Source organism: Convolutriloba macropyga, chromosome 14 (genome assembly GCF_964194025.1).
Source record: "Convolutriloba macropyga chromosome 14, txConMacr16.3, whole genome shotgun sequence".
In the NCBI taxonomy this organism is placed as follows: domain Eukaryota; kingdom Metazoa; phylum Xenacoelomorpha; order Acoela; family Convolutidae; genus Convolutriloba; species Convolutriloba macropyga.
Window position 1 is genome coordinate 38780346 of NC_134481.1, and position 24321 is coordinate 38804666.

Below are 24321 nucleotides of genomic sequence, written 5' to 3' on the forward strand. Positions count from 1 at the left end.
ATCCTATTTACCACTTCAGTGCCTAGTTGGATTAAGAAATGCTTGGCTCTTGTGAACTCTGGATACTTCTGTCTACTCATTTAATTGATTGCAAAACATCAACAGACATACCACAAGTACTAGGGTCTGCCAGGCGATCACTTGAGCCGGGTTATCACTGTGGTTTCATTCGTCAAAACCAGTGTGTTCTAACATCTCGCAAATAAGTTTTGCAGTAATTTTTGGGTGCATTGTTGTAAAATTAAGCTGTCGCAAGACTGTAGTGACGTCAGGTCACCTGAAAACCCTGTCGAGTTTCATTGTAAGAGCTCAGAAGAAATCTTTTTTCAATTGAGCAGCCAATGGCGCTGCCTGTTTTCCCTGCTTTGGGATTGTTATTACATTCACAGGAAGATACGTTTTGGAACCACCCAAAATAGTTACTCAATCTCAAAAAACGCAAGGGCACTGGAAACTTTTGCGAACTATTGCCAAAAATATTTATTTTCAGGTGTTCAAAATTTCCCGAACAGTACATCCTCGGTACAGTGACCGCAGCAGATTTGATTATTACTACAATCAATTTTAGGAACTTTCCCACAGTGTCTTTTGAAAATTCTTTGTACATGTGCTGCCCACTGATACACCAGATGTTCTTTAGCAACAACGCTAAATGGTGCCGCTAGACCGAATTTCGGACACCGGGCTTAGATCCAAGCGTTGTGTTTATGACTTAATAACCGTACTTGAGGTATCCCGACTCACAACTAGAGAATCCCATTGTCCGAGTTGTAATCCCATTTCAACCCAAGCACAGAATCCTCATTAGATGACGCAATTACCTTTTGATTGACTGAATGAGTTGATTCAAAACTTTCTGATTGTTTCGTACATTGCTCGCAAACATAATAGTCTTCAATAGAATCAAATGAAAAAGATGCACAAAACCTTTCAATCTATTGAGGGCCCCTTCATGGGCCTTCACAGTTTCCTCCACGATGCCTTTTTTCAAGGTCTGCTAATATATGTTTTCATTGGAGGCGAAAGTACTGGAAACTGATTTGTCAATTTGAAATGAAATCTGATTTCTGAAAAAATCAATTTTGATCTTCACTTTCATCGTCATTTTAAAACTACGTTACAAAAAGTTAAAAAATGAAATGAAAAACTTTTTAAAATTGTATGAGACATTAATTTAAACAAGACTGGCAACAACCATAAACGTTTGAACCAAATATTTTCCATGTTCGTCATACTGAGCGTAATCACAAAAGTAGTTTTGTATTTCTGGGATCTTTCAAAATTTTTCCCTAACCCTAAGTATACCCTATGTGAAGAGCTCTGCCAATTTTGTGTTACCAAGCACAAAATTTTTTGATCTATAAAGCAACTTGCTGATGTGCATACTGTCGATAGTCTTGACTTTTTTGGAGTAGGCATCCGCAAAGTTTCGTTAATTGCAACTGGTTGAACCACTACTTTCACCAAGCTGTTGACGCACCTGTGAATGCTCTGTTGAATCTCTGATATTCTAGTGTCGTCATGCCGACTGGTCTGCCCAACGTAGTAGGATACACATCCACTGCATTTTAGTTCAAATACCATTTGTGATTAAAAATCGTTATCAAAAAGTGCATTTAGGGTAGTGGGGCATGATGCTAAATTCCGCCTTTTAGAAAGGTTATGCAACCAATATATTTTCTTCGTTTTCCATTCTCAATTTTGTGTAATTTGACAAAAATCAACTCTGTATTGCTCACAAAATGAGTTGGTTAGTTTGATTTTTAATGTTGTACCTGTTTTTTTTTCCAATTGCTCTTCAATGCCAGTTAGTAACTTATTATATTATCCAGAGTCTGGTTCACTGTTTTTGGAGACCAATCCTCTGAATATTGTTTTTTGGTCCTTCAATTTTCTCTTCTTCAAGCATTTGAACGAAGGCTGACCAACTGGGTTTTCCGTTAAAAACACTGTGGAACTTCTTTTGACTTTTTTAAATTTAAATTGAAGCCAGCACAGCTGCAAAACTGAAGCTTTTTCCTACGTTAGTCGTTTTTTTTGTACCAACGATATTTAATTTTATCATTTTTTATAACCTTTGCGTTGACATCAAGAGAAACCATATCGTTTCTGTTGTTCAAATTTTTGAAACAGCGTGCAAATTGTTTTGTTCTCAAGTTGCAAATCTTAAGTACTCTTCCAGTTCATCACTGACAATGAATTCAATCAACATGTCCTTTGAACAATTTCTTCCCAAAACTTCCCCCGCTTTCTGCTGATTGCTTAAGCACGTATGTTTTTAAACAAAGTCTTGCATGTTGGCATTTTCTCTAGTTTTGGCATGTCGCATGAAACTTTTGCTTGGAATTTCACCCTTCCGAGGCAGTCATTGCAATTACCGCTTTAACCACTTTTAGTGAGACTCTCATTGAGCTCTTGTGTTTTAAAGTGATGCCTCAAAGTTTTTCATGCAAACGCTTACTATTTTTACAGCCAGTGCTGCACCGATATTTAGCTTATCTGATTGTACATACCATCTGTTGTATTATTAATAACAATCATTTTTCATTTGTAACCACTAGTCTTAAAATTATTTTTTATTGCGGACCCTGGAATCTTTGGAGCACAGTTGCTTGCCTATATTCAGCTTAAATCAATGCCTCTAGCTTCTTCAACTGGCATTATAATACACAAACCTTAACGCCATGAGATACTACTTGGTCTGTATCATCATCATAAAGTTTGTCTAAAATTTTGTTTTTTGACACCCAATTTTCCTTACTACTACCAGGTATTTGATAATACCAAATGATAATTGTAGGAATTATTTTTTCTCTGCTTCATTAATTGCTTCAGACTGCTATAAAACCTGTTTGTCATTTTATTCACATTTTCAGCCTGTGCTCCATTGAATTTTTGGAACAAATCAAAGTTTAGCACCTCTTCGCAATTTTCTTTGCAAATTGACGTCGCTGTTTGCAAATCCAAGGCCTCTGTCGGAGGGTTTTTAGGCAATCATGTACTGTTTCGTCCTTCTATCTAAAGGAGTTTTGCGTACATTTTTTCAATTGGATTGGAACTCCTCCTCAGATTTTCTCTGCTGCTCCTGCTTTGCTTTGTTATAAAGGTGTACATTTACTCCTCCATTTCATAACCATGAATAAGCTGCTTAAGAAAACTTATGCACATTGGTTTGTACATAGCAACAACTGAAACCTAGACGGAATTTTTCATCAATTGACTGGCAGCAGTTTGTTTTGATGATTAAGATCAATGCGGTCATCATTTTGTTTAGAACCGTGTAAAAATTTGAAAAATATTGAGTACAAACACGCCCCAATTGACTGATTTAAAAGTCCAACTTTAGTAAATTTATCTTATTACCACTTTTGCTGGTCTTTCTAAGTCATTGGGGACAGTTTCTGCGTATTCAAATCCGTATTGTAAACTCTTTAAATTGATTGATTAATATTCTCTTAATTAGAGGGTAACTTTTTCTGTCTAAGAAGAAATTTGGAGAGAATGGCTACCATTTCTACATGCCGGCGGACAAGCGGTCCGGTAAACGAGCGCAATGAGGCGTAGCGTGCCACGCTGTTGGAGCAGTGGCAGAATTAATTGAACCAAGCTATAGGTTAGTAGCGCCTAGGGGTTGTTTCGTCAAAAACACAAACCAAGTCATTGGTCTTTAAGTGTTGCTCGGCAGGAGTCTGCCATCTTGAACGTCGGTTCATTGCTTGGATGTATTCTTCGATCCAATGTGCCCAAATAGTGTTGGCGTAAGTCTCTTTGCGGGGTGCACTTACGGTGATCGTCAACAACGCCAATGGGGATTTGCTAGATTAATTACAGATGCGGCCAATGATGTGCTAGTTTCCTCATTTTCTTTGGTTGCTTTACCAAGTTTGATCCTATTTACCACTTCAGTGCCTAGTTGGATCAAGAAATGCTTGGCGCTTGTGAACTCTGGATACTTCACTCATTTAATTGATTGCAAAACATCAACAGACATACCACAAGTACTAGGGTCTGCCAGGCGATCACTTGAGCCGGGTTATCACTGTGGTTTCATTCGTCAAAACCAGTGTGTTCTAAGATCTCGCAAATAAGTTTTGCAGTAATTTTTGGGTGTATTGTTGTAAAATTAAGCTGTCGCAAGACTGTAGTGACGTCAGTTCACCTGAAAACCCTGTCGAGTTTCATTGTAAGAGCTCAGAAGAAATCTTTTTTCAATTGAGCAGCCAATGGCGCTGCCTGTTTTCCCTGCCTTGGGATTGTTTTTACATTCACAGGAAGATACGTTATAGACACACCCGAAATAGTTACTCAATCTCAAAAAACGCAAGGGCACTGAAAACTTTTGCGAACTATTGCCAAAAATATTTATTTTCAGGTGTTCAAAATTTCCCGAACAGTACATCCTCAGTACAGTGACCGCAGCAGATTTGATTATTACTACAATCAATTTTAGGAACTTTCCCACAGTGTCTTTTGTAAATTCTTTGTACATGTGCTGCCCACTGATACACCAGATGTTCTTTAGCAACAACGCTAAATGGTGCCGCTAGACCAAATTTCGGACACCGGGCTTAGAACCAAGCGTTGTGTTTATGACTTAATAACCGTACTTGAGGTATCCCGACTCACAACTAGAGAATCCCATTGTACGAGATGCAATCCCATTTCAACCCAAGCACGTGCAAAGAATCCTCATTAGATGACGCAATTACCTTTTGATTGACTGAATGAGTTGACTCAAAAATTTCTGATTGTTTCGTACATTGCTCGCAAACATAATAGTCTTCAATAGAATCAAATGAAAAAGATGCACAAAACCTTTCAATCTATTGAGGGCCCCTTCATGGGCCTTCACAGTTTCCTCCACGATGCCTTTTTTCAAGGTCTGCTAATATATGTTTTCATTGGAGGCGAAAGTACTGGAAACTGATTTGTCAATTTGAAATGAAATCTGATTTCTGAAAAAATCAATTTTGATCTTCACTTTCATCGTCATTTTAAAACTACGTTACAAAAAGTTAAAAAATGAAATGAAAAACTTTTTAAAATTGTATGAGACATTAATTTAAACAAGACTGGCAACAACCATAAACGTTTGAACCAAATATTTTCCATGTTCGTCATACTGAGCGTAATCACAAAAGTAGTTTTGTATTTCTGGGATCTTTCAAAATTTTTCCCTAACCCTAAGTATACCCTATGTGAAGAGCTCTGCCAATTTTGTGTTACCAAGCACAAAATTTTTTGATCTATAAAGCAACTTGCTGATGTGCATACTGTCGATAGTCTTGACTTTTTTGGAGTAGGCATCCGCAAAGTTTCGTTAATTGCAACTGGTTGAACCACTACTTTCACCAAGCTGTTGACGCACCTGTGAATGCTCTGTTGAATCTCTGATATTCTAGTGTCGTCATGCCGACTGGTCTGCCCAACGTAGTAGGATACACATCCACTGCATTTTAGTTCAAATACCATTTGTGATTAAAAATCGTTATCAAAAAGTGCATTTAGGGTAGTGGGGCATGATGCTAAATTCCGCCTTTTAGAAAGGTTATGCAACCTATATATTTTCTTCGTTTTCCATTCTCAATTTTGTGTAATTTGACAAAAATCAACTCTGTATTGCTCACAAAATGTGTTGGTTAGTTTGGTTTTGTATGTTCTACCTTTTTTTTCAATTGCTCTTCAATGCCAGCTAGAAACTTATTATATTATCCGGAGTCTGGTTCACTGTTTTTGGAGAACAATCCTCCGAATATTGTTTTTTGGTCCTTCAGTTTTCTCTTTTTCAAGCATTTGACCGAAGGCTGACCAACTGGGTTTTCCGTTAAAAACTCTGTGGAACTTCTTTTGATTTTTTAAAATTTAAGTTGAAGCCAGCACAGCTGCAAAACTGAAGCTTTTTCCTGCATTAGTCGTTTTTTTATACCAACGATATTTAATTCTATCATTTTTTATAACCTTTGCGTTGACATCAAGAGAAACCATATCGTTTCTGTTGTTCAAACTTTTAAAACAGCGTGCAATTTGTTGTGTTCTGAAGTTGCAAATCTTAAGTACTCTTCCAGTTCACCACTGACAATGAATTCAATTTACATGTCTTTTGAACAATTTTTTCCCAAAACCTCCCCCGCTTTCTGCTTATTGCTTAAGCACGTATAATTTTAAACAAAGTCTTGCATGTTGGCATTTTCTCTAGTTTTGTTATCTCGCATGAAACTTTTGCTTGGAATTTCACCCTTCCGAGGCGGTCATTGCAATTACCGCTTTAACCAGTTTTAGTGAGACTCTCATTGAGCTCTTTTGTTTTAAAGTGATGCCTCAAGGTTTTTCATGCAAACGCTTTTACAGCCAGTGCTGCACCGATATTTAGCTTATCTGATTGTACATACCAGCTGTTGTTTTATTAATAACAATCATTTTTCATTTGTAACCACTAGTCTTAAAATTATTTTTTATTGCGGACCCTGGAATCTTTGGAGCACGGTTGCTTGCCTATATTCAGCTTAAATCAATGCCTTTAGCTTCTTCAACTGGCATTTTAGTACACAAACTTCAACGCCATGAGATATTTCTTGGTCTGTATCATCATCATAAAGTTTGTCTAAAATTTTGTTTTTTGACACCCAATTTTCCTTACTACTACCAGGTATTTGATACTACCAAATGATAATTGTAAGAATTATTTTTTCTCTGCTTCATTAATTGCTTCAGGCTGCTATAAAACCTGTTTGTCATTTTATTCACATTTTCAGCCTGTGCTCCATTGAATTTTTGGCACAGATCAAAGTTTAGCACCTCTTCGCAATTTTCTTTGCAAATTGACGTCGCTGTTTGCAAAACCCCGGCCTCTGTCGGAGGGTTTTTAGGTTGAGGCTACTGTTTGGTCCTTCTGTCTAAAGGAGTTTTGCGTACATTTTTTCAATTGGATCGGAATTCCTCCTCAGATTTTCTTTTCTGCTCCTGCTTTGCTTTATTTTAAAGGTTTACATTCACTCCTCCGATAGCCATTTCATAACCATGAATAAGCAGCTGAAGAAAACTTATGCACATTGGTTTGTATATAACAACACCTGAAACTGACTTTTTTTATTTGACTTGCAGCAGTTTGTTTTGATAAGTAAGATCAATGCAGTCAACATTTTGTTTAAAACCGTGTAAAAAATTGAAAAATATTGACAAGCATGCACAATTTTATTGATTTAAAAATCCAAGTTTAGTAAAAATTATCTTATTAGCACTTTTTCCTGTCTTTCTAAGTCATTCGGGACAGTTTCTGCGTATTTAGATCCGTACTGTAAACTCTTTAATTTGATTGATTAATATTCTCCTAATTAGAGGGTAACTTTTTCTGTCTAAGAAGAAATTTGGAGAGAATGGCTACCATTTCTACATGCCGGCGGACAAGCGGTCCGGTAAACGAGCGCAATGAGGCGTAGCGTGCCACGCTGTTGGAGCAGTGGCAGAATTAATTGAACCAAGCTATAGGGTAGTAGCGCCTAGGGATGGTTTCGTCAATAACCCAAACCAAGTCATTGGCCTTTAAGTGTTTCTCGGCAGGATTCTGCCATCTTGAACGTCGGCTCATTGCTTGGATGTATTCTTCGATCCAATGTGCCCAAATAGTGTTGGCGTAAGTCTCTTTGCGGGGTGCACTTACGGTGATCGTCAACAACGCCAATGATGGAAGAGGTGCTATATGCTTTGTTACCAATGGAAGAAAGATTAGTCGTTCAAGCGCCCAGGTCGGACGTGTCGGCGCTTATGGACGTGAATTAAGTGCGTCTTCCAACAGACAAAAAAGCTCTTAAAAAGTAAATGTTTGAGGCGACATGTTTAGAAGATGGTGTAAAATACGCGCTCTAAACTGCCAAAAATTTTTAAAAGATGACACATTGGTGTGGCGCACTAGAACGAATGAATTTCCACATTATCTCTTTGTGGGCAATTTCAGCAGCAGTATTGTTAGTATTCCTCTGATGGATATTTTTGCGGAGCTGCTTTTCAAGATCATCAAACTTAGTACCATTATCTGATCAGATCATGACAAGAGTGTCTTAACTGGACAAAAATTGCTCAATTCCCATTCCACACAAATTACCGCCCGCTCATTTCGGTAGTTCGACAAAGAGTGACGCAAAGAGGGCCAAATAATTAACCCCGGTAAAAAGTAGGATACTTTTTTTAATGGTAGGTCAGCCATGGTGGGTTGAATAATGGCATCGCAGAGCATTTCGCTCCTAGCACAGTTAGATTTATTTGAACGCAGTGAGGATAGTAGTTTGAGGATAAAATAAAGTTTTGAGGTCAACATAGCCCGCAGAGAATGAATCCTTTGATTTTCTGTGTGTATGCTGAGTGATTTTATTGTGTGTATGCCGCAAAAAAGTTTTATCAAACACATAACGTTCGTCAACAACGACAAGATTTTTTGAACCAAAATCAATTTCGTTGAATTTTTTGATGCAGTCAGTCGATTGGATTTCATCCAATGTTCCAACAAAAGGAGTGAAGAGAGCACTAAGGCGACTCAGTTTAAGGGATTTGTTTTTGAGAACATCTTTTTTGCGAAATGACAAATTCACCCCGCACAAGTAAATGGAGATGACCCTGAACTCCTTCCAGCTCACTGTTGTCTTTTATACTACTGTGGGCTTTACGGTAGCAGTCCTGGGGGGGGGGTAGCAGCCGGAGTGCAAAAGCTCTTATACGTAAACAATTTTGATCAGAACTGAAGTTTCTGAAGAGAATTATTTGCGGGCGCGGTTCGCTTGCTAGATTAATTACAGATGCGGCCAATGATGTGCTAGTTTCCTCATTTTCTTTGGTTGCTTTACCAAGTTTGATCCTATTTACCACTTCAGTGCCTAGTTGGATCAAGAAATGCTTGGCTCTTGTGAACTCTGGATACTTCACTCATTTTATTGATTGCAAAACATCAACAGACATACCACAAATACTAGGGTCTGCCAGGTTATCACTTGAGCCGGGTTATCACTGTGGTTTCATTCGTCAAAACCAGTGTGTTCTAAGATCTCGCAAATAAATTTTGCAGTAATTTTTGGGTGCATTGTTGTAAAATTAGGCTGTCGCAAGACTGTAGTGACGTCAGTTCACCTGAAAACCCTGTCGAGTTTCATTGTAAGAGCTCAGAAGAAATCTTTTTTCAATTGAGCAGCCAATGGCGCTGCATGTTTTCCCTGCTTTCGGATTGTTATTACATTCATAGGAAGATACGTTTTGGACCCACCCGAAATGGTTACTCAATCTCAAAAAAACGCAATGGCACTGAAAACTTTTGCGAACTATTGCCAAAAATATTTATTTTCAGGTGTTCAAAATTTCCCGAACAGTACATCCTCGGTACAGTGACCGCAGCAGATTTGATTAATACTACAATCCATTTTAGGAATTTTTCCACAGTTTCTTTTGATATTTCTTTGTACATGTTTTGCCCACTGATACGCCAGATGTTCTTTAGCAACAACGCTAAATGGTGCCACTAGACCAAATTTCGGACACCGTTTTTAGAACCAAGCGTTGTGTTTAAGACTTAGTAACCGTACTTGAGGTACCCCGACTCACAACTAGAGAGTCCCATTGTCCGAGTTGTAATCCCATTTCAACCCAAGCACGTGCAAAGATTCCTCATTAGATGACGCTATTACCTTGTGATTGACTGAATATGTTGACTCAAATATTTTTGATCGTTTCGTACATTGCTCGCAAAGATAATAGTCTTGAATAGAACTAAAAGAAAAAGATGCACCAAACCTTTCAATCTATTGAGAGCCCCTACATGGGCCTTCACCGATTCCAAGTACTCGTCCTTAAAGAATTTCTCTAGGACGGCTTTGGTTGCTTTGGAGTATTAATTAACATTGTCACCGTCCGTGGGTTGTAATGAATGTAGGTGAGTTTCGTTTTGGGATCAACACGGCAAAAAGGCAGTGATGACTGGTCAAAGTCAAAGACAGCCGAAGGAACAAATCTTCTATATCTGCGGACACTGTAAATTGATGCTGACGAAACTTAAATAACACAGCAAGACGGGCAATTGAGAAAAGGTTTGTTGAAAGAAGTACCCTGGAAGTCTTCTGCGCCATTTTGGTAACCTACGCAGTTTCTCTGGCTTCCTGTCGTTTTCGGGATGATTACGGGACGGTGTGGTAGTTACCATTCATTATACGACCGCTGTTTGACCATATGAGAATGAGGAAAGGTTCTTATGTAACTTTTCTTAAGGAATTTATGATGGTTTTGGCGTGCTCATTGTTAATGCTGTGTCTCTTGAGAGTCGTTTTTGTCGTGGTTTTAGCTGTAACAGTGACAAAAAGTAGATACATGGGTGCTTGAGTATTGACTTTGTGTCTCTACTGACAACATACTGACTTTGTATCTCTGTCAATTATGAATGGTTGTCGTCTCATGCATTTTATGCTCGCAAGCATCCGCTGTGGATTGTAGGTCGCCATGTTGTACGCGCCGTACGATTCCATATTGTATCAAGATCTTTTCTGACAAACCAGTTTATAATGCTTTTCAATGTTGCTTTGAAACACGTTGAGACAGAACTTGAACCTGACGGAAGTCGGCCGCTCAAAACCCAGCCTATGATTAAGCAAACAGCGATCGGCTAGCATTTTTCATGAGCTGCAAATAAATCTATTGAACTAATGGCACGGTAGACGGATGACTCGATACATTTTAGCATGAACCTAACGTCGGTAATATAAAAATCTATATTTAGTTTCTCCCTCACGTAGGGACGCACAGTAAGTGCTTAGAAGTCCTGATCTTTTTAAGGTGTCACTGTCAATTTGCAAGTGGCATCGCATAAAATTAACGCCGTATTATTGGTACCAGAAAATTTAGCTAGTTGCAATTCCGTTAACCAGAGAAGGTTCTTAACATCCGTGAAAGAAGACAAATTGGTCGTGTTGCTTGGTTGCTGTTTTCTGGTAGATGGCTCACAACTTTTTGCATTTGACTTTGAAAAATTGGTGTTGCTTTTTTGGGGTTGAGCTGAAAAAAACCCTTTCCGCTCCATGGAATAAAGAGTTATGGGAGCTGCCATCTTTTCTAAATTTTCGGGAATGTGGGCACTGCTTGAACATAAATTTATCACGCAAACAAGAAAAAGAGAGCTTTGCTCCACCTACAACCTTGGATTGCTGCTTAGGAGCTTTAAAGGCATGACCCTCCCGCAGCCAATGACTGCCTTTGCATACAATGCAGCTAGAGATTGATGTTGATGGAGAACTTTGTGGGTGTTCCTGATGACTCTTTTGTTGCATAATTGCAGAGAGTGCCCTTGATGCAACTTTGATTTATCTTTTTTAGTGGTTGGCATCCACAGCTTTTGTTTTAGTGGCGGTGTTTTTTAGTAAGTTGCGTGCTTTGGCCTTCTCTTCAAACCAGTCGTTGAGAAGAGTAGGTTTAACTCAATGCTTCATGACAGTGAAGAGTGGTCATGACTCCGTCATGTTGTGTGGTAGCTTCTGTACGGCAGTGTTGAGAAGCACAGCACTCTTTTTATCAAATTATAAGTGAAAATGAGTAAAAAACCCCGACAGGACTCGGAAGTCACCCTGAATAGTTAATGATGTTATCGATTTTGTGCATCTTCAATTGTGGAAAGCTGCTGATTTCGTTCAAATGGGTTTTTACAAACGCCTTTGTTTTGTCAAATTTCAACAGTTTAGTGTATTTTTGTACGTTTTGCCGCAGTAGGCGAACTCTGCGATAGCTGTATTAGCTATACCAGTTAGGAGGCGCTTGATATATGTCATTTTTTTCAAAATCAGTCAGATGACAAGACTGAGAGTCAATTAAGCTTTTAAACTGTATATACCATTCGTGCGGCACTTTAGGGTATCCCCATTGTGTCTGGACACCTTCAGTTTATGTAGCGGGTCATTCCTCTTGCTGGTAATGGCGTCATCAAAGGCTTCAAAAAGATTCGTGTTTTCGGCTGCCGCCTAAGGAGCCGTGGTATACGTTGCACCACCCTAGCACAATGGTATCGTAGGGGTATGCCCGTATGTTGGAGGAATAACTGGCTAGGTAAAAGGTAGCGCTATTTCAGTTGCTGTTGACTGAAGGTGTTTGAATGGATACTACAAGTTCCAGATTGATTACTATTAACAACCTGTGGGAAAGCTGGGACGGCAAATGACAGGGTTATTGGTTGTTGATAGTGGTGGTTAACCTTTGTTGAGATCGGATGCATTATTTGTCATTTGATTGGCGTTTGGGCGGTTTTTTATGAAGAAAACGTCACAACTTTAAATTAAGGTGACATTCAAGGGGAACTTTTGCGGCGGAACACTAACTTGGGACTTGAAGGGAATGGACAGCGTTTTGTTGTGGATTAATGGGAACGGCTAGGTTTTTTGTTGCGCTTGCTGTTATAGACGACAGAATCACGGAATGCTTAGGATTTAATAATCAGTGAGGCCGAATTACAGGCGGCGGGTTCACGAGTGCGTTTGCGCGTGGGGGACGTTTCGTGTGGGAAGTTTCTCAGTGAGTTATATTCCGCTTGGAAACTCAAATTGAGGTTTACTCTCTGGTTGTGCAGAATGAGGGTTGGTCAGATGCAACCGACCAGCCTTACTAGAACTTTTTCTGTCTCATTTGAACAATGGATTGATCCAAGTTTTGATTCTCCTTTGGATTTGTTGAAAAATCATTTGCAAAAACAATCGGGTTCAGTGCTACCATAACAGTTGCCGTTGACCAGCGCGGTTGCACAGGTGGTAGAAGTGGTTGAGGTAAAACATTGTGCACTGCCGTCTGAGCGTGGTGCCTTGGATAATTATTACTACTACCTGGTTGACTATTTGTCTGTTCAATAATTTGGTTATTTCAAGATTGAGCATATAGTTATTCCCGATACTGTGTTTCCTGCTGAGCAATAGAAATATAGAAATTGCAGCTCTTGGCAGTGTGTACAGAGATAACATTTCACGATGGTTTAAATTCCCGGCAACATTATCTAAGTTTTCAGTCCCTACAAAATCAATTTTAAAGTCTGCAGACAGCTGTGCATATTGATTCACTGTTTGAACTGTGAATTGCCGTTGTTTGAGAGAATTAATCTCACTGGAATCTTGATTGGGAGAGTAAATATTTACTGAAGAGTGAGAACGCGACAGGTTTGATTCACTTATTGCATTCAATGCATTACCGACTGAAATTGAATGTACCCAATTTTTTACCAGTTGCTGATTTCTATTTGATCCCATATCTTTAACTGAGTTTAGTTCTCTGGAGTGCTGACTAAGCAGTGAACGATTATCCATCAGTTCGGTCTCGTTTAGTTTAGCAGCAGCAACACGATGGCGGTGCTCTTTTTCTAGTTCCTGAAGTGCCAGCTTTTTTCCGCAGGACAATTTGGTGTTTTTTTAGCATTTTAGTTTTATCGTAAAAAAGTCAAGTTACGCTAGCTAGTCATTGTTGATGATGTCAAGCGAATACTTTTCTTGGAAGGACTTTGAGGAATAACGGCTTTGAATACGATGTATTGGCCTGAAATTGAGTTAATATAGCTTCTAGCAGCATGCATGAACTCATCAATGTTCTTCTTAGTTACATCATCAAAACATTGATCAAGAACATGATAGATTGAATCTGGATTCTCGGTTATACTTGCCAAGTAAAATAGTTCGTGGTTGTATTGTACTAATTGATTGAAGTCACCTTCTAAATTACAAACCAAGCTTTCAGCTTTAAACCACCTGTCTTGCCGATCTAATACATTAATGCTGTCCTGGTAGATGTTACGTAACTCGGACTTAGTATTACATATGGTACCATAGAATTTCTCCAATTTCTCTTGTCATTCGGCCATGAACTTGAAAGAGCTAATTTCTCAAATTAAAAAATCAAACAAAATAACGGATTGATGGTTACACTAAACTCAAAAAACGACGAATTGACGACCAAGCCGCCGAACTGCAGGACGGTGGTTATCCAGTTACGCAGTACTCAGAGTGAAATAAATGAAAAAAGAGAAAATCCATCGTGCTCGTAAGCAAAGCGAAACTAAAAGGAAAACAGGCGACCGGCGGATTGATGGCTGGGCAAATGTCGCAAGACAGAACAGGAACACGAAACTGGAAAAGAAACGGACGGTATGGAGACAAGGGGCAAACGACGCGCGACCAAATGGAAAATTAATTGGACCGAACGGAAACGCACGGCAAAACGGTAATTGAAACGGACGGAACTGAATTGTTGCGCGAAGGTGTTATGACGCTACGGAAACACCGGCGGTCTTAACGGCAACAATAACTAATAAGCGCAAAACAAAACGGGAGGTCACAAAAAAAATGGACGAGAAACGAGTAAGTGACAAGCGTGGAGGTGGAGAAAAATTATTCTAGCAAACCACAACAACAAATTGAGCTGAACAACATAGACGTAACTTTGAGCAAACATAAGTCACACACTTAGAAGCAGGAGAAAAACTAGTGCAAGAAAAAAAGCACAAGTCACTCTGGCTCTTAATATACCAAAAGCGAACTCGTTTATGACAACTCAGTAGTTTACTAAAGGCAGTGTAATACTAAACTCCAGAACAAACACAAATCAAACATTAGAAGTCAACAAAACCAAAGCAATTATAAATTATACAGATTGTTAACAAATTACAACAGCAGAACTAATATACTACAACAGGACTGCAAGTAAACCAGGTTTAAAAGGTTTTGGAAAAAGTTAACATCAATAATACAACCAAAAACAAAGTCATAGGTCATGACAAATGACAACTTAGTCTATCGAACTTTAAATGAGGAGGAGGAAAACAACGCTGAACGCCAAAAAACACTACGATCGGTAACAAAACGAAAACCAAAAAATTGCGAGAGCAAACTTATTTTAAAAAAGAACATTGACAATGACGAAGATAAGGGACGGTATTGTATGAAAACATACGACAGGAAAAGTTTGGTTATGGAGCTATTTTTTTATAGGTCGGAGGTTGTGAGCTTTTATCACAAATTTTTTTTCAATTTGAGTTCCTCTCAATTGACAAACGTTCTTTTAGGAAACTGGTTTGACAAAAACTTATATTTTTGTCCAATTTTTGTCTAAATGTTTGCCAAATCCTGTTTTGGTTGTCTCAATTGTTTTGAACTGCCCCACAGTTGACCAAAAATTTACAAAATTGCACACTTCTTTCTCATATTTTTTTCTCATCTAAGGTTAACTTTGTCGGTAAATATCATAACAGACTTAGTTTTCTCATTTTGCTGAAATTCGATGGAAAGCTTTCAAATTTGATTTTTGTCCCAAAAATTTTATTTCTGGTGGTTAAATGTGACCGGTAGACATGTTAAGCCAAATTTAATTTCTTGAGAATTTGTGATCATTTCAAGGGGATTGGTTTCCTGCCCTGCAAACTCTAATAACTAATTTAGGGCACAAAAGTTTTGATATTTTCCATTTGTGCCCTTCCCCGGTTTAGTGGGCATATATGATTTGCACTCCCTCAGGTGCACATGCAATATTTTTATAAAATGATTTACAGTGTAATGGCACGTGCTCTGTATTTGAGGGCGCATAACGTAACGGGGGCACAAACGGAAAAGAACCATTTTTGCCAAAAATTTTTGCCTTTCATAGTTTTGCTGTGGGTCAACTGAATTGTCATCATCTGCGACCTTGACAGACATCTCATTTCATTTCCAACAAATTTTACAACGATACACAAACTTTGTTTCACGGACCAAACTTGTCTAAGACCGGGCATTTGAATTCCATTCCATACAATTTGCATTCCTTCACGCACTATTCGTCCTCTCGAGATCTTTCAGTGCAATTCATAAGAAAGTCATAACAAAATCACAGTCATGAAAGCATTTTGAGTCTTCGAGTTGTGCTGCTTCAAATTTTGCTGCAATTGTGTAATCGTGGTTGCCACATCCGATGGACCTATCAATAGAACTAACAACATCCCAGGTCTAGGTACATACTTATGAAAAGACAATGCTCGACCCAAATGTACTATAAAACGACCATACTCGAGTCATTTGAGCTATGAAAAGATTTTAGCTGAACTTTAAGACATTCTGGAATTTAGCTCGACTCAGTTTTTTCGCAAAAGACTTTAGCTGGACCCAAAATTTGGGCTGGACTTAAGCTCGACACAATGTTTGCAAACAAAGTCGAGATAAAGTCTTTTCATGGGTCCACCATTGGTCTTTTCATAAGTCTGCTTTTTTGCCATTAAAATTGTCCGTCCAATATTTTATATAACGGAGTCAGCGTGTATGCGCCTTCAGTTTTTTCAATTCAGGAGAACCACTAATCCCTCAAAAACCTGCATTATCTTTAATAAAAAAGATAGTTCATTGAGTGGAAAACAAACTGAATAACGCCGAAATTTTGTCATGGCTAATAGGGCTAGGACCAATACACTTAATCTAGCTGGTTTCATTGAATCAAGTAATGTGGTAATATACTTGAGCTGCCATCTGTATCTTAAGATTTGATGAAGATCTTAAGGCTTTTGGCAGTTTTCCAACTGTTTCGTAATTTGGACTGCTCTGGTGCCAAGCTATTTAGTCTTGCCTTGCTCCAGCTTTGCTTCTGTATGAACAGAGGCAGAAAAAATAATAAATTTCGGACTTTGAAAAAAATAGCCTTATGAAAAGACTAATGGTGGACCCATGAAAAGACATTTACTCGACTTTGTTGATTATGAAATGACAAACATAGGACCAATGAAAAGACCTTAGCTGGACTTCCTTCGTTATGAAAAGACTTAAGCTCGACCCATGAGAAGATATTAGCTCGACATTAACTAGGAAGCTCGGCCGTGTAATTATATTCAATATTGCCCCCCTTTCATAAGTCGAGGCCTAGGCCTGGGATAAAAGGTTTGTCACAACAAAAAAGCTAAAGCTTCCCGACTGATTTTGAGCGAAAGGTGGCTCAATAAGGAATGGCACAAAATTTAAAGGTCTAATTCCACTCTTTCGAAAATTATTTCATAAAAACGACTGAGATCTCTGTTTTCCTTAGACAACGTATTAACATTGGTGTGTACATAGCGACAAGTGGGATTTGGATGGCAGAGTGATTTGCTCATTTGACTAGTATCAGTCTATTTTTGATACTCGAGGTCAATGCCAATCAATATTCTGCAAAAAACCATGCAAAAATCGTAAATTATTTTTATAAAACTCCTTTATTGATGGTTCTATCCACTAGGTTTATTTAAATTACGCTGTTTTTGTTTTTTCCATTTTTCGATATAATTTGGAACGATTTCCCCGTGTTTATATCTGTATTTAACATACTCTATTCTCGTTGATTAATATTTGCTTATTTGCTCAGTAACACATGCCTATAACTTTGCTCCGCCTTTTGCCCGGATTTTTGCCGGTATTCTCCCTGAAGAGCTTTCTTAAATTGTGTTGGCGACATAGCACTGTCCCCATGGTCGTGATCCCCAATCTAGACGCATGATGCAGCTCATAATACTGTTCTGGCTGCCTCTTTCTCCTCCCTCTCAAAATTAGACGATTCGTTACACTGATCATCATTATCTGAGACTTCAGCAACTCCTAGAAATTACATTCTGCCCAGTCCATCGACAGTAAACAATGTTACTGAAATGGCCGTGGTTAATCCTCTGAACTTTATCAGCTCTGGCACTGCAGGGTTGGTAGTTTTTCTATTTGAGATTTTGTTTTTATCAGATCGTATCAAACCATTAGTTCGTTTCTCAGACACCCTTTTGAACGGTTGAGCGTTCTTGCGTTCTTGTACCAGTTTCTCGTGTTGTGTTGATTGATTACTCGAGCACCGCCGTCACAATCCCTAAAATGTGCTTCTTGCTTAAGTATGGAAGAGTTTTTACGACATTACTGAACAAATATTTGATTTCTAAAACAAACGTTTCGGGACTTTTGCGTCCATCGCATGGTTAAAACATCGTTTTCAGCAATTTAATAAAAATGCATTCTAGGAAATATCTGAAAAGAATTTGAATTAAAGCTTTTCAAATGCAAACTATTAACCTATTTTCAAATTTCATATTTACATCTGTCATCGCTTTCTTTGAGGTCTTTCTTATTAACATTTTTTCGATTTTGGCCACAGTTTTAGTGTTTCTAGAGTTCTTTAGAATTTCCTCCTATCCCTTAATGTTTTTTTGGGGGTTCTTTGCAAATTCTGTTTTGCCATAGTACTTTATGAACTGTAATTCAGTTGAAAGAATGATTTAAATTTAAGTTATGGCGCGAGCTCTCGCCTCCGGTATTTGTAGCTTGTGTTTCGTCCCGGCTGCAACTTGCTGATTTATATAGCTTCGATGGTCTCAGGTTTTTTTTACGTTGCAACACGTATCCAGAATTTTTCCTTCAATGCCACTTGTGGAGCCACAACAATCGGAAAATTGCTAACCCAGGTTTGAATTCTCTTTAGATATTCTGATATCGTATTGGTATCATGACACCTTGTCTGCCCTACACAGATAGATACCTTTTCCATTCGATACTTTTTAGGTCATGACCACGTGAGACTTCATGTTTTTATTGAAAGATGTTTTTAGAATTGCCAGGCATGACCTTAAATTTCACGCGGCGAAAATTTTTTGCTAGTCAGCTGATTTTTTCTTCTTGCTTGCAAAATTTTATTTATGGATGGCTCTGTGTTCTAGATAAATTGTTGGTTTTTCATGAGATCCGTCCTTTTTGTTTTGTTTCCAAATTATATTTACTGCCAGTTATTTTTTGATTTTAGGTCTAGTTCAATAATTTTGAAGACCCTTCCTCTGGATACTGCTTTTCGGTCCAGCATTTTTTGATACCAACGGCGAGTAATTTTTGAGATTGATGTTCATATTTACATTGATAATTCGACTGAACGGTGTTGAAATGGAGTCGAAATGTTGAAGTTTTTTGTCGGAGTCTTTGCTTTGGATATTGCCAATAGTTGCAAAAATATTAACAAAATTATTAACATATTGGATTCGTTTCTCATATTATCAGTTCTCTTTCTAAGCTTTATATGTTCTTGGTGAATAAATTGAAATCTCTTGTGAGGATAGAAATTTACCTGAGAAACGGACAAAACTTTAGAATTGCAAATGGATAACTAGCGCAAAAATGCAATAAATATTGATTTAAGCTGACTCATAAACTCAGATTTTTTAAATCGACTTCTAAAATTTGTGAATTCCCGGGTTGAGAAATTTTCCAAAAATTATGTAAGATATGCGCTGAAAAGCGCTTATTTTTCAAAAAGTTCAGCACAAAAACCGTACATAATAATGTGCTGAAATGTGCTGGAATGCGCTGAAACTTTTTAAGAATTGCGATGAAATTTTATTGTTTTTAAGTTTTCTCAAAAGCGCTGAATTTTTTCTACAGATGCTTTGAAATAGCACTGAAACTTTGTAAGAAATGCGCTGAAGTTTTTTTGTTTTTGCATTTTCTTAAAAGCGCTTAAACTTTTCTACAGATGCGTTGAATTTGCGCTGAAGCTTTGAAAAAAATGCGCTGAAATTTTTTAGTTTTCACGTTTTCTCAAAAAGCGCTGAATTTTTTCTACGGATATGCTGAATTTGCGCTAAAAACTTGTCAGAAATGCGCTGAAATTTTATTGTTTTTTAGATTTATTCAATAGCGCTGAAATTTTTCTACGGATCTGCTGAATTTGCGCTAAATTTTTGTACGAAATGCGTTGAAAAAAGTGCTGAATTTTCTGCAAGAATTGTACTCAATATGCGCTGAAATTATGTACAAAGTGCGCTTAATATGCGCTTATGTTTTGAATTTTTAAGCGCCCTTTCAAAGTATGAAGCGTCCTTTCAAATTTTCAGCGCTTTTCAGCATATTCAGCGCTTTTCTTACATAATTTCAGCGCATTTAGCGCACTTCTTACAAAAAAATGAGCTGAAACGGCGCTGACATCTCGACCCGGGCACTAAATATTTACACCATTGCCTGTCAGTCAGTGGAAAGAGAGAACGTTCCGGTTTTTTTGAAATTAGATGCATGTACATAGAAAGCTACACCACTGGGGATCGACGCATTTTGGTTACAGTTTGGAAACCGAAACATATCAAGGGCCATGTCTTCTTTCAACCAGGTCTCACTAAGGTAGGTTACAGCCCATTTTTTTCAGGCCACAAAAAAACTCAAAGCTTTCAGCCAAAGTTTTGAAAAAATTTTACCTAGTGAGTCGCGTAAACTTGCTCACAACGCGTAACTTGTGGTTTTCAAAGCGACAAAAAAAACAAAAAAATCATGAAAGCCGACTTATGGTGGCATACAAAAGATCTTCTGTCAATCTGCGTTCTTGCATTGCAGAATTTTGTAAAGAATTTCTTCTGTCGTTAGCAGTTTTCTTATTGGGGACTGACCAGCAGATTCCAATACAATATCGAAATTACAAAAAAATTTGTTTCGTGTTTTCACTTGTTCTCGGAGGTGTTTTTTTGTCAATGAACCGTTCCAAGAACAAGTGGAAACAAGGCACCTTGTTGATCTTTCGAGTCTTTGCAAACTTGGAAAAAAAATCGAATAAGTAATCAAAAAGTGACACATCATCATCAAATGATGATAGAACTGGAAATTTTAAAAGACTCAATTCATTAAACAATTTTGAGTACTTTTTATAATGAATTATATCTCATCGAGGATCAATGGCTTTTCATGAAAGTTCTTTCTCTCTCTCTCTCAATCTGCTGTTGGTTTTTTAATTCTCTCAACTACACTCCCTTTTTTGTAAACCAATGATCAGTGTTGTAACTCACAAAAGAAGCGTGACTTCATAAAAAACACCTCAACATGTCAAAATTCTTTGATCAAATGAAAGATCTGTGTTTTTCTACATAATTATCCGCTTAATGTGCTGAAAAGAGCTGAAATTATGTAAGAAAGTGCTGAAAAATCAGCGGATTAAGCGGATTAATATGTAAGATTTACCCGCTGAAAAATATTTTTTTTCAGCGGTTGTCAGCGCATTTCTTACATAAATTTTGACCAATTCCTCGACCCGGGACTTAATGGCACCGTATCCGAGTTACGTCAAATTTCGTTATTCATAAATGAACACTATATAATCAATTCAATCTGTCCAACACTTTAAACAGCTGACCTTTTCTATTCAAGGAACAAATCAAGCAAACTACGCTTAAGTTCAAACTTTCAAACACTGGAGCTTATTATATCATGCAACATTTAACAACTTTTTCTTAATTGAATGAAAATGAAAACACTTTTTAAGCCTACAACATCCTATGTTTCCTCTGAATCTTAGACTCAAAGCTGTTCTAAGGTATAGAACAATTACAGAAAAGATCGCTGACATTTTTCTCATTGCTGATTTTTAACCTGATTTTAGCCCCCCAAAAATGAACTTGATGTATCTGAACTCATTAAGGCAAAGATTTTCGTATACAATAACGACTCGCAAAAGTTGCTATAAGTTAGAATTGGAGCTTTGCTAAAAGTTTTCCTATGTGTATTCATTTTTCGTGAAACGTGAGACAAGAAGATCAAACATAAGTTGAACAATATTTTCAGTCCATATTTCTGATCATTTTTCGTATCTTTTTGGCATGAAATTACTAATTAAACTGCAATGTCTTTTCGTTTTAATTGTTCCAAAACAAAGTTTTGTTTATTGTCAAAATATCGGTTTTTGTCTGAGTTGTTGAACAAAAAACAAACTAATTGTTCAATGAAGTTCCTTTGCCGTTATGGTCATAGATATTTATTCAGTATGTCATTAACTTCTTCAAAAATGTTTTCACTTATCAAACCCTATCATTACTTCCTTTGTAGAACGACTATCATTTTTAAACACTCTTGTTGTCTTTCTATTTATAGCCTCCCGACGAATAAAATCAATTTGTGGCTAGCAAAAACCAACAGCCTTATTTCTTGTCCGGATGATCCGCAACAATAATATTTATAAGCATTTGATTATGTCGGCTTCATAAGCTTTTTAAAACTTTGTGTGGGTAATTGGAGGATTAAAAAAGTAAATTAGATGACAAAAATTCTCGAAAATGGGACAAATTTGCTCAAAAAAGCTTTTAACACATTTGTCAATTTTAGTCTTTCGAATTAATATTTTTTTTGGGTCTTTGCTATTATAGCCCCCACTCCCAACTTAGTGGTCCGATAACCTACAGCCCCCATCATGGTAAATATGTTATAATAGGGGGGGGGGGCTATAATGGGAGAGACACATTTTTTGCAGGCTAAAAATTGACCTGCACCGAGAAAGAGAAGCCATTTGTTAACTTTTGTGCCAAATTTTATTAGGGAAATTGCGGGTAGAAATAAAAATTTATGATTGTCCAAAAGTGGCGTGGTGGTTGGATAACGTGTAGTCCCCCAATTGATGATATTACCATAATAGGGTGACTATAATTTCATGGGGGCCTATGATGGGAAAGACTCCAAAATGGAATTCATTGCTTTTGCTAATTTTTGGGTCTTTCCTATTAAAGCTCCCCAGCTTAGTGGTCAGATAATCTATAGCTCCTCCAATCATGGTAAAAATACCATTAAAGGGGCTAAATTTTCATGAAAAGAGGGTATCAAACAAATAAAAACACAAAAGTGAGATCTTTCCCATCATAGCTTCTCACTAAAGTATAGCCCCCAAAGCAGAATAGATCACGGCAATTTTGTGCTCATTTCAAAATTCTTTTTACATAGTTTATAATTCGTTTGCTGCTCAGTTAATGCACCAACTGAAAAAACTGTGATTGATGTCAGCATGCGGTTTTCGTTTTCGGATCGGTTCCGTTTGTGCCCCCCAAGCTTAGTTAGTATAGATTATATACACCCCCTACAGCACGTGCAATATTTTTAAATAATGGTTTGTTTTGTTTCAATTTGTGCCTCCCGACTCAGTGAGTGTCCCGCCCCGGACGCACGTAACCTATTTTTACATAGTATTTTACTATACTGAACGGCAAAAACTAAGTTAGTACCTCCTAGTTTTACGAGGTAAAAATTAAAATTTTGGGGGATGATTACTTCATTTTAAAATCAATTTTCGAAAACAAACTTTACACCATTGATCCCCTACATCCGTTCTCTTGCCTACCTTGGAAATTGAGATAAAACACGATGTTAATTTACCAGAAATCCAAATGTAAAGTTGATGAGCGCCATCAGATGTTCACAGTAAAAAGTAAGTTCTCACAAGATGTGATATTTTGGATCTTTTCCGTTTGTGCCCCCCAGCTTAGTGGGCGCATATTATTTGCACCCCCCAGACGCACGTGCAATATATTTACATAATGATTTACTATGTAATGGCACGTGCTTTGTAACGGGGGGGGGGGGGCGCATAACGTACTGGGGGGCACAAACGGAAAAGATCCGATATTTTTCAGGTTTGTTTAACAATGGCAAAATTTGCACTTGTGTTTAAGCATCAGAGAGAAAAAATATGTGAAACAATTGTGATCTTGTGAAAACTCATTTTACTGTGAAACTTGGATGAAGTGCATCAATTTTACATTGGGATTTCTCGTAAATTAAAGTTAAGTTTTATCTGAATTTCATAGGTAGACGAGAAAAATATTGTAAGGGCATCAATGGTGCAACAATTGCTGTTTTAAAAATTTGATTTTAATTTGGAGTAACATTGCCTTTAAAATTGCAAAATTAACTAAAAGATCCTGCTGTCCTATATATTTTCAGATGTTCTGTAACCTGGGGGTGGAATAACGAACGGGGTGATGGGGGGGGGGCAAAAGTTTCCCTATGACAAATAGTAAGCGATTTTGGATCTTTTCTCTCTATGCCCTCCCCCCAGCTTAGTGGGTGCATATTATTTGCAACCCCATCCCCCCATCGACGCATAGCCATATTTTTTACTATGTGATTTATCAATTTATCAAGTATTGACACGTGCTCTGTAACGGAGGGTGCATAACGTACTGGGGGGGGGGGGGCACAAACGGAAAAGATCCGTGATCTTTTTTCATTATGATGTGCAATATTTTTTTCAACTATACTACGGGGGGGGGGGGGGGGGGGGGTTTCAATTAAAGTCTCAACCTATAAAATAAGTACAGTGTGTGGCTGTGAAATGTGGCAGCGGGTCAAACTATGGGTAGAACCTAATTGTTCCTCACTCTGACATCAAAACTGTCAATCACATGAGTCATCTGACTTCCAATTTCAACACATCAGCTCACTTCAAGTTTACCGCAATATTTTATTTCATTTGTGAGACAATCCATTTTTGACGGAAGTCGATCCATGATCAGTTTGTTCAGGCAGCAACGGTGAGTAATTCATGTATTCACTCCTCAGAATTCAGAACTTTTTA

The 24321-nt window shown here is 37.8% G+C and overlaps 1 protein-coding gene across 1 annotated transcript in view; it reads left to right on the plus strand.

The window, feature by feature from the left end:
- The first annotated feature begins 24146 nt into the window (after positions 1-24146).
- The window catches only part of LOC142353647 (uncharacterized), a 100272-nt gene continuing 100097 nt past the window's right edge, over positions 24147-24321 (plus strand). The window contains exon 1 of the mRNA XM_075405943.1: positions 24147-24277. Coding sequence (XP_075262058.1) covers positions 24252-24277 — 26 coding nt within the window. The 5' untranslated portion in view covers positions 24147-24251. The remainder of the gene's footprint in view (positions 24278-24321) is intronic.